The following is an 11,597-nucleotide window of genomic DNA, read 5'->3' as shown; positions in this document are numbered from 1 at the left end:
AGTTGACTGTATCCACAAAAACCATGAACAAAAGCAACAGTTGATGTTTAGATCCTTAATTTATCTTATAACGTTTTCACACTTGATGTCGTAGACCTTTTGAGTAAATCTTGGGGAGAAAACAGCTTTTGTAGGTACATTGTACAGGCTGTAGGTCAAAGAATGCTCTTCATATTAGCAGTTTTTACACTAGCAACGGGCTATCCATCTAGGACAGATTTTCTGTTGAGTAATCCGTGTCAGATGGACAATCCATCTTGGTTACTTTTGAAAATCAGGCAATTTTCTTTGTAGACAAATCCATCTGTTTGTCTGTCATTTTGACAGAATTTGAAGGAAAGTGTGAAAAATGGCCGTTTTAAACTATTATTGTACAAAAAGACCGTAACCTTTGGCATAATATTATTAAAAATGTTCTATAATTTATACATGTTTCTTTTTTAAGAAGCTACTATCCTTTGCGCAGGCTATTTACAATTGATAGGTTTATAAAGAAGAGTTGAGACAAACTTCTCCCTATACCGCTGAGTTCCACTTAATGTCATCACACCATCCTACCAAAAAAAATAGAACATAGACATGTAAAAATAGATACACCAATAATGCTGTCATAAAAATGAAAGAGGCAAGCAAGTAAACAAACAAAACAAAACAAAAAGTACTTGATAGGCTTAGCTAAGCCACTTTAGACTACAGTTATCAGTTCCGAACCATTCTTACATGTACTTGTAAATATAGTGTTACATGAATGTGCCTAAAAAATTTCTATCAAGCTTTCTTTCTCATCATTTTTCTTTTTTTAAGTAGTCCATAACATAAGCACTTTCAAGGAATAAACTCTTGTATGTCCCCTGTGGAAATTCAAGATCTAAAAGCCCCATACCTGCGGGATTCCAAAAATTTTTTGTAAGTACGCATGCCTTTGAATTTCCAGTTCAAAGAACCCCCTTGCCCCCAGAATTCCGAAACTTAGCTGTCCGTGGTATGTTATGGATAAATTATTTTCTGGAAATGCCCAATTAAGCAAAATAATGATTCTCATTAATAACACCATGTAGTAGTAATCACCTTGATGGAGAGTGCATAAAGATGATTGAGAGAGACATGATCTGGCTCAGGAAGCAGTGATGGGTCATTGTGATCCACAACCTCTTTGTTGAGTATAACATGGAGCAAGTGAGGCGGAAGTACTGGAGGAACACTGGAGTGCATTCCGTCACGCACTGTAACAGGTGTGTGGTGTGATGGAATAAGCTGGCTATAGGAACCAGGGGGAGATCCAGACAATGACTCTATAACAGTAAAGGAAGCAGATTGTAAGTTAGAATAGGGCTCGGAAAAACAACAACAAAAAAACCTTGAATTTCAGCTTGTCCTTTGGGCGAGCAGCTCTCACCTATATTTTTGCTTGCCAGGGGTCACTTCTGTCCCGGTCTTAGTTAGTGATTTTGTTCTGAGGATGACTTGCTTATAAAATTATTGACACTCGACCCTAACCGTATATAACTCTTTTAAAGTTGTTGTTAAAGTTAAAAGATTTAGGCTCTAACAATGAACGATAGCCACAGAGTCTTAATAAGAACTGTTTAATTGGCAAGACCGGTTTTGGAAATCTAAGATGGTTTCCTTTGTCTTCATGAAAAGCTTTTAAAGCTACTTGCCCAGCAAGGACATCTACTTGTCTTGGACTACCAAATGGGACTTTATTTGAGCCCTGAATAACCATGAGCTAACATACAGAAATAATATTACTTACAATAGCCTGAAAAAACAGTTTCTGAAGTTTGAGCAAGTGTCAAAGACAAAATGTTGAGATTTTTTAGTTTTATGGTCACCATGGTACTCAACACTGTCTAATGTCATCATTTGCTTTCTCTCATCACCACCTTCTTTCACTTTTTTTGCTTCCCACATAATTTCATTTGCTGAGAATTTACCAGGCTTAAATCGTTTTGGTGGAAAAAGTTTGGGCAAGACACCATGGATTCTGGAATAATTCTTTTTTAATTTAAACAGGTCAGGCTTTAATGTAGAAGGCATAAAAAAATGTTATTATTGGAATTTTCTAGTCAACTTTCCATTGTATTTCTTGTGTCTTTTTCTCTGGCCTGTTCAACCCTCCAAGTTAAAGTTTTTCCTCGGTCACCATTTGGCAACCAACTCTTTTGGTTTAGGGAGGCTTTTTTTACAAATCAAGTCACTAGTTCCAAAATCTTTGGCACCATGGCAACCAAAATGGTCGCAACTTGGAGGGTTGCTGTTATACTGATCTTGCACTCATTCAATTATGGTTTTTGAGAGTTCCTTCCCCCCTGCAGAAATTAGATTCATAAGGCTCATGTCACAAGCAGTACAAAAGGAACTCAAGTTATATTCAAAAGGGGCAATTAATATACTGTAATAATTATTATGGGTAGTTGAGTTTTGAATGATTGCATTTTTTGCTCTTTAACTGCAAGTGGTGCAAGCCTTTGATATAGCTTATGATATTTTAATCCTTGCTAGTAACTCACTTATTGATCCAGCAGAACCAATACTTGCACTTGCATCAGACTCGAGAGCTTGGAACACTTCAAAGTCAGACTTCTTCACGTTGATCACATTGTTTCTACCACCAAAATTGTCATTTGTGGTTGGCTGTTGGTAAGGAAGAAAGTAAAAAGTGATTACTATGCAGTTGAAATGGATTATATAAGATTTATCAATGCAACAAAGCTGACTTAGAATATCAGATCTATGTTCTCCTGTGAAAGGTTTTTATAGTTGTAATTGGTGCATTAATGTGCATGCAATGCAATGTAATATACTGTAGTCTGCACTAGTTGGTTTTTAGACTACTTTTGCAAAGTGAGGCTTTTAATTGAGCAAGTGTGTCACTTTAGGCAAAATTTTAGTCTTATTCTAGAAAAAATGCTTTGACCACCTTGTATTAAAGGTGATTGATCACTTTGGATAATTATAGAAACATCACTTCTGCAGTCATGGCTCCTCTCCACCCTCCAGTAAAAATACTACTTCTTAACATTTAACTACTGCTTGGCAAGAAGACGATACATACAAACATACTAAATTATTCTGATTAACATACTACAGGGTTCTCATTACATTTTAAAGTAGACAGCTAGGATGTAAAAGTAGGCACCTTGCCAATTGAGTTTTGTAGGCAATTTGAGGTTTCCACTCTCTCACTACCCTCTTTCCCAAAAAAGTAGATGGCTCAAACCTCCAAGTAGCCAGTTTTTAGCCGGCTACTGGCAGATAATGAGAACCCTGTATACAAATATGTATGGTTGGAAACTGACTTTTAACTTAAAGGGGCTAAGTCACGGCAGTTCAGTTCATTTTGCAGGGTGTCCAGCGCCAGGGTTGGTAAAAAAAATAGGAAAATAGGAAACTCAGGATTGAGAAAATAGGAAAAATAGGAAATTTTATATTAAAAAATAGGAGAAAAATAGTACTTTCGTCGACAAAGATAGTCTTCCTGCACCCCATCAGGGTTGTAACAAAGGCTACGAGTCCTCAGTGTCTACGTTCGCAGGATTTAGATCAACTTTCGTGGCTCAGAAGGAGTGATCAGTAATGTTCAGTTTATTGGCTCAGTTACGCTGTAATTAGAATGATATGTTTGATTACAGGTCAAGCGTGGTTCTATAATCAAAGGTGGTCATATGCAAATCCCTTTCAAATTGGCGGCAAATCTTTGAAAAGCTTAATATCGAACTAGGACTAAAAAGTCTTATGAAAAGCTTTCCTTCCATTAATCTGCAATTGGTAGAGGGTTGAGAATATGCTTGTTTGAGTCAAAAGACCGCATAGTTTTAAGTACGGAACCAGGATTTCTGTGGTGTACGCAAATGACACTAATCTATTTGGTAGCAGATTGTAAGTGTGTCATGGTTTATAAGTTCTAAGAAGAACATAACACTCTGCTTAGATATGACTGCAAGACCTGTTTTCCAAAATATTGGATCCTTCGTCAGTTGCTTATGAATAGCTGTTAACACGCGCTCACCAAGAGAGCTGGTGCTGTAAACTTAACTTGAATCTGTTCTTTTCATGTAGCATCCAGAATCCAGCTAGTGATTCAGGGTTCATACAAAAAATTGCAACTGTTTTTCAAAGACAGATTCTGAAATGAAGTTTCAGTGGGCTATACACAATAATAATTTAACAATACAAAATTATTCCTCGAGCCTGAATGGGCTCTGAGTCAATAGCCCATGAGGCCCAAGGCCGAATAGACTATTGACTCAGAGGAAGATGCTCAAAAAATAGGAAAAAAATAGGAACTGAGCACCCTGATTTTGTTGTATTTTGCCAAATACTTGCCCTCAATCGCTATGGAACTTTAGTAATCAAAGAAATTACATGTAAATGACAAATCAGAGATCCGAGACAAATAAATGTGTCTCCTGAGCATTATTTTTGAAGTTGCAAGCAGCAGGGATCAACTTTGAAAAACTGTTAGGCTGAACAGTTTTCAAAAACCCTAATTTCAATCCTTTTCAATCTTCTTCAATTTTGCTCATCTGTGGCATCTGTTGTTTCTCTTTTGTTATTTTAACCTTCCTTTAAAGTCTTAAGAGGCTATTTTTGTGTTTATCTTAATTTAACAGGCATTTTGTAATTTCCTAATTTGGCTGAATTTCGTGACACAGCTCCTTTAAATTATCTTGTACTACTCACAGCATTCGGGTCGTGAATCCAGCGCCCATCAACACAAAACTTGTATTCATGCTCTCCTTCGGGAAGTTCAATTATAGCTGAAAATTCTCCTTGACTACAAAAAGAAAATAATGAAGAATAATGATAATATAAACTTTACAAAAACAGAACATGAGTACACTTCCTTTAAATATTAGCAAAAAGATGCCTAAGATTATGTAGTAAAGAGAAAAAGAATCAAAGTGCTCTAGAAATCCTGAGGGGAGAGCAGCTCAAGCAATTTTGGAAATCCAGGTGGAAGAGGGGGGTGTGTACATTTTTCTGGAATAACTCAATATTATTGTTAATTGACCTTGAATTGTCAAAAATAGCCTGGTATGGACCTTTAAGGAGCCGCAAAAATTCTCCTAAAAAAAAGAAGCAAGTCTACTGCAAGACCTTTATGGTGGCCCATTATTATCATAGAAAAACTAACTGGAAATGCCTGTTTTATTTAAGGAAATTGAAAACATATTTTAAAAAAGACCAAAATAAATAAATAAATATACATAAATATAAAAACACACAAAAAAATTAATTAAAATAAATTTGAATTTAAAAAAAATAAAGAAACAAAATGAAAATGTAAATAAATTTCAACCAAAAAAAAAAAGAAAGAAAATTTAAATTAAAAAATAATAATAATAATAGTAAACAAAAAAAAAATGAAATCGAAAACAATATTTGAAAAAAAAAAAACAACATATTAAAATCCCTTAGTAGAAATGCAAATTGATTTTTATTTTGCTATGATAACGCTGGGCCGAACTGAAATCACAATAAATTTCTTTTCTCAAAATGAAATGTCGTAAAGTGACCCATCGTTATCATAGCCTGCGACACGTTACATCAGACTCATCGGAGTCATCTCAAAACAGCGGCAAGCTCTGTACCTGGCCTGGAAGGTTCCTCGCGCGTGTGAGCTGCAAGCTAGTGCTTTCACCGGCTCATAACCTGCCTCATACATTACACCCATCTAAAGTCCTTTTATCGAGATGAATAAAAGGCAAACTGTATGGAACCGTTTACAAGAGGAAATGAAGACGAAAAGGAAGCGACCGGATCCTCGCAGAAAGGGCAAGAGCAAGAAATCTGGTTCCGCTCCGCATGAGTTAATCGTGCAACGTTTGGCTTCAGAGCCAGACAACAAACAGACATTTCGTCCCGTACAGCCTAGCCTCCCACGCAGGCGTTTTTAGGGCAGCTCGTATTTCTTCCCTCCCCTTGGGGAGGGAAGAAATACGAGCTCCCCTAAAAACACCTGCGTGGGAGGCTACGTACAGCCTAGAGAATTTGTGGCATTCCCTTATGAGGATCTCACGCTGACAAACTCACTAAGATACACAAGCCGTCCCCGTTCGGCAGACCGATAGTATCAGGGTGTGATGGCCCAACGGAGAAACTATCATCATTTGTCGACAAACTCCTTTAGCCGATAGCACAACAACAAAAGTCGTATCTTAAAGATACTACCGACTTCGTCAATTTCATAGAAAATACGAAAGTCCCAGCGGACGTCATACTTGTTTCAATGGACGTTGCGAGCTTGTATACAAATATACCGCAAGAGGAGGGAATAGACACGGTATGCAGAGCATACGAAATATTCTATAGAAACGAACCTCCTATCCCTACACAACTACTAAAACGAGCGCTCAGGCTAATTCTCCAACAAAATCCTTTCCAGTTTAATGGAAAAAAACTACCTTCAAACACATGGTACGGCCATGGACACGAAAATGGCAGTCGCCTTTTCTAATATATTCATGAACAAGGTAGAGACGGAAATCCTTAGCCAAAGCCTTTTTAAACCGCTCGTTTGGAAACGTTACATAGACGACATCTTCTCGCTCTGGACTACAAACAGAGACAGAATAGAACATTCCATTGAACAAGCAAACAATCATCACCCTACGATCAAATTTACGGCTGAAATTTCCGATAAAGAAACAACATTCCTGGACACCTACATCTACAAAGGGGAAAGATTCGAAAGAGACGCAATTTTTGATGTGCGTACTCATTTCAAACCAACTGAGACATTTCAGTATACCCACTTTGCTTCCTGTCACCCGAAAGGAGTTAAAAAAGGCTTCATTAAAGGGGAAGCCCTCCGACTCCTCAGAACAAACTCTTCCGAACTAATATTCGAAGAGAAAATTACAAATTTCAAAGCGCATCTGCTACAGAGGGGTTACCCAGAGGATCTTATTAACACAACCCTCTCAGAGGTGAACTTCAAAGACAGGAAACTAGCCCTTCAACAGAAACCAAAGGCAAACCAATGAATCTTGCCTTTTGTCACACAATACCAACCATCAGTGCTAAACCTAAAGCAAATTCTCATGAAAAACTGGCATTTAATAGAACAACAACCATTACTGAGCGAAATCTACAAACAACCGCCCCTCGTATCTTATAAAAGAGGGCAGTCGCTCAAAGATATACTCGTGAGAGCCAAACTATAAAAAGGTTATTTTGAACATGCGCTGGGGAGTAGTGTAGGCCTGTCAACCCCATTTTACACGAAGAAAGATAGAGGCCCTGGTAACGAGGGGTTCTCCACTGACCTTACGTGTCGCAGGCTATGATAACGATGGGTCACTTTACGACATTTCATTTTGAGAAAAGAAATTTATTGTGATTTCAGTTCGGCCCAGCGTTATCATAGCAAAATAAAAATCTATTTGCATTTTTACTAAGGAATTTTAATATGTTGTTTTTTTTTTTCAAATATTATTTTCGATTTCATTTTTTTTTTTTTTTACAATTATTATTATTATTATTATTATTTTTTTAATTTAAATTTTCTTTTCTTTTTTTTTTGGTTGAAATTTATTTACATTTTCATTTTGTTTCTTTCTTTTTTTTAATTCAAATTTATTTTAATTAATTTTTTGTGTGTTTTTATATTTATGTATATTTATTTATTTATTTTGGTCTTTTTTAAAATATGTTTTCAATTTCCTTAAATAAAACAGTTAGTTTTTCTATGATAATAATGGGCCACCATAGACCTTCTTTTTTCAGGCCATCCTCATATCACTATAAGAATTTAACTAACAGTAAATGATAGAACCAGTATATAAACCCTTTTCAACAATTCTGGTAGGGCTGAAATTTAAATACAGGATCACAAAATGGTTAACACTAACCTCAGGTTCATGGGAATCCTTGCTTTCCATTCATTAAAACTCCCAGCCAGTAGCACGTCTCTGCCGCCATTCTCCCATCTAAACACTGTTGGTATTGTTCTTTTCTGTGGTGGCTCCGGCTCCATGGCATCATCTTCATAATCATAGTCACTGTAGCTGTCCATATCTGGTTCCCTTGCTAGAGATAAGTTTATACAGGTGTAAGTGAATTATACTTTTGAGTGGATGTGTGGAATAAGGCCATCAGAGACTTCTTATTCCCTTTGATTTATAAATTTATAGATCTAGCAGAAGAGAATCTAGTAATAACAGTAATTAACCAAAGTGGAAGTGAAAAAAAGTGATGGGCATTTACTTTGCTGCTTCATGGCTTGGTATAACAGCAAGGAGTCCAAAACTGTGACCTCCTTTAACCCTTTAAACCCTAAGATCAAAATTTGAATTCTCATTTGTTGCCCCTATTCATTTCCTACAGAAGTAGTGGGGAGAAGTTGATTAAAATATCAAGCAAATTCATCTTGTGTGATCATGTGCGTAATTCTCATGACAACTCTGTTTTACAAAGCATTGATATTACAAGGAGAAATTTGATGCTGATCATTCTTAGGGCTTAAAGGGTTAATAAACTCACATTGTTTCAAGCAGACATTAACCAATCAGAAGTCGAGGACAGTTTCCAGCTGACTTCTGATTGGATTAAATCTGCATGAAAGAATGTGAATAAATCAAAAGCGGTCTCCTTGCTGTAAAATATCCACCACTTTAACCAACACTTTTGCGAGTAATAAATAAATTGATTTTAGGAAATACATGGAACAGAAAAGTAACTATCAAACCAAAGAATTAATTTTTTCTGGTCAAATGCTATGAATTTTTATTTTGAAATCTTGCACACTATGCAATGCATATTGATGCTCACAAAGTCACAAGGTAAAATAGGTGATCAAATGAATGATCTTCAGTACCAAAATTCCACTATTTTGGAATCCAATGCTCTGTGCTCAATAAAAAAGTCCACTTTAATTTTCAAAAGCTATTTACTTCTCTTTGGTTGCTGGGAGGTGAATAGTATTTGGCTAATCATCCCTGAGCTGGCCAATCAGAGGTGTGATTGGGATTTTCAATATGAATGGATGTGACACATGCATAATTTGTGTGCTTTGGCAAGTATTAACAATAGTGACCAAAAACAATTTTCTCCTAAGGGAATTGTCAGAAATTAGCAAGGGGGGAGGGGGGGTGATAATTTGAAATTTGGGTTCGGAAATGAGGTGACCCATCCCTGCAATGGGAGTGAAATTTGCTGACCCTCCCCTTGAGCTTGGCCTAAAATATGATGACCCTTCCCCTCTTGTATAAATGATAAAATCTAGTTCTTACAATACACTAGGGTGAGTCAGTATTATGAAAACTCAAAATATATTTCTAATCTGTTCTTTGTAATACTATATACATACATTTTAGATGACAGCATTAAGAGTGCCACTTTGATTCTGACAGCTGATCACTAGACTCTCCTATTTCTCCCAGGTTTTTTTTTACCAAATAAAGAACTTACTTTTTCTTCTGTGGGTGAACCTCTACATGATCATAGGCATATAATTATTTGCATGACCCTCCCCCTTTCAACGGCCCATTTTTCATGACCCCTCCCTTTTCTGAGTCTCAAAAAGTTGCGACCCTCCCTCTGTTTCCACCCCCTCCCCCCCCTGCTAATTTCTGACAAGTCCCTAATAATATCCACAAATTGTCAAGAGATAAAGTTATGAGAATTAATAAAATGATCACCAAAGGGAAAATGCCATAATCTTTTATCAAATTCTCTCAAGTAATTCTTAAGAAAATCTATGGAGATCAGTTTGGAGAATTTGTATGTGGATATTTGGGCTTAAAGGGTTAAGTAATAAGGCACTCTTCATCTCATGCAGTTTGTCCTGATACAACATTTCAACGCACCTGACAAAATCCTCTTGGCTTCATGTTCACTGGGGAACATTTTCTTGCCAGTTTCAAATTCCAAGGTTGAATCCGAGCTATGAACGTCTCTGTGTTTCCCAAGGCCTGTATTTCCCATTGTGCGTATGTTGTTCTGTTTGATCTTTTCACTTTGTATTACATCTGGCTACAAAAAGAGACAAAGTAAACTGACAAACAGTCATACAATGTATGATGTTACGACGTTTTATGCTTTCTACGTAACAATACAGAGAAGTCAGTTTAACTCTTATGTCCTCTTTATCTGCGTTAGAGCTTAAAGGTTTATAGAAATAATCAGAAATGGAGCATTTTATAAATTAATTTAATTTTGAAAAAAATTTATACTGAAATACAGTCGAACGTCCACTAACGGCCAAAGGCAAAGGCCACTTTTTTTGGCGGACAGTTCATACATTGACTCTTGCTAAAACCTCTCTACAACGGCACCTTTTTTGGCCTTTTGGCGGACAGTCCATACATTAATTCTCTACAACGGCCACGTTCTTCTGTCCCCAAGGCGGCCGTTGTGGAGAGAGGTTCAACTGGAGTACTGTACATGTAGTAACTTTAGAAATACTTGGCTGTCCTCGATTTACAGCTCTCGCTAAATAAAACTTTCAGCGATAAGATGACAGGCGAAACAATTTCTTACAGTTTGCAGCAGGATTCTGATTTTAAGATCTTTTACAAAGGATAAAAAACGTTACCTTTCAAAGCAGAGAAAACCCATCAACTTCAAACGAAGTTTACAACGACGCAACTTTGACGGTGTGAAGCCCAGTCCCTGCGCAAGAACCTGGAAAACCGCAATGCGACATTACTACGGGCTCAGAACAAAAGGTGAACAGGCAGTAGGTCCCCAAGTCCTATTATGATCTAACAACAACATAAGCTTTATTACCAAATAAAAGTTAACTTAATTTACAAAATAATATATTAATACAAAAAAGGTAACATTTACTCAGAATAACTAAAAAGCTAATCGAGCTGAGTAAAGCTAAATAATGTTGAGGCATAGGAGGTAGCTTGGCACTAAAGGTAGAACAAACAAGGAATTTGTAAATAGATAAAAGGAAAAAAATGAAAAAGAAAAAAAAAAAGACTCACGAACAGTAAGACTGTAAGATGTTTAACATGACTTTGTTTTCAAAGGATTTAAGGGGGAGGTGTTTAATGCTTTCATCAAGGTTATTCCAAACTTTTACAGCCACAAAGCGAAAGTTGAATTTACCATAGTTTGTTTTGATAGAATTGAGGTAATAGGTTGATTTAGAAGCAAGCCTGGTATTGTATGAGTGTATGGGTGCTACCGTTTTAAAGAATTTTCAAAGGAAGATGGAAGACGATTATGGTGATAGTTATACATGAGGAGTGCATTATGAAGGGTAACAAGATCAGTTAATTTAAGAATGTTTAATTTCTTAAAAAGAGGCTCAGAGTGATCACCTGGTTCCGAAAAAGTTATAATACGTGTTGCTTTCTTTTGAAGAATTATCAAAGGTCTGAGAGTAGAACTATAAGTATTGCCCCAAATTGATAAACCGTAGGTGAGGAAGGGGTAAATAAGTGAATAATATAATTGAAGTAATATGTTTCTGTTTACATAATGTCTAATTTTAGATAGTACCCCAATACCTAGCTCTTGACAAAAACATACAAAAAACATACAAAAAACACACAAAATATTTTTTTAAGGACAAGTACTACAGTTGCTGATTCTCCTTTTCACCTTTTTACCCATTGCTGCCGGGTTGCCAGGTT

The 11,597-nt window shown here is 36.4% G+C and overlaps 1 protein-coding gene across 1 annotated transcript; it reads right to left on the bottom strand.

Annotated features, from left to right (window-relative positions):
- Positions 1-366: 366 nt before the first annotated feature.
- LOC140948887 (5'-AMP-activated protein kinase subunit beta-1-like) lies at positions 367-10,617 on the bottom strand. Its single transcript, XM_073398155.1, has 7 exons — positions 10,544-10,617; positions 9,816-9,981; positions 7,860-8,037; positions 4,687-4,780; positions 2,514-2,637; positions 1,069-1,292; positions 367-554 (listed from the first exon to the last, which is right to left on the bottom strand). Exons 2-7 carry the CDS (start codon positions 9,931-9,933, stop codon positions 468-470), a joined length of 825 nt encoding a protein of 274 aa, XP_073254256.1. The 5' UTR covers positions 9,934-9,981; positions 10,544-10,617; the 3' UTR covers positions 367-467.
- Positions 10,618-11,597: the final 980 nt, after the last annotated feature.

This window comes from Porites lutea, chromosome 1 (assembly GCF_958299795.1).
Source record: "Porites lutea chromosome 1, jaPorLute2.1, whole genome shotgun sequence".
NCBI classification, from domain to species: domain Eukaryota; kingdom Metazoa; phylum Cnidaria; class Anthozoa; order Scleractinia; family Poritidae; genus Porites; species Porites lutea.
This window is presented reverse-complemented; position numbering and strand designations above follow the sequence as displayed.

Coding starts and splice junctions, on each gene's coding strand:
- LOC140948887 (XM_073398155.1), bottom strand. CDS start 9,933: ATGGGAAATACAGGCCTTGGGAAACACAGAGACGTTCATAGCTCGGAT. Junction 4,781..7,859: donor AGGATTCCCATGAACCTGAG/GTTAGTGTTAAC, acceptor TTCTTTTTGTAG/TCAAGGAGAATTTTCAGCTA. Junction 555..1,068: donor TTTATGCACTCTCCATCAAG/GTGATTACTACT, acceptor TTTTTTTGGTAG/GATGGTGTGATGACATTAAG.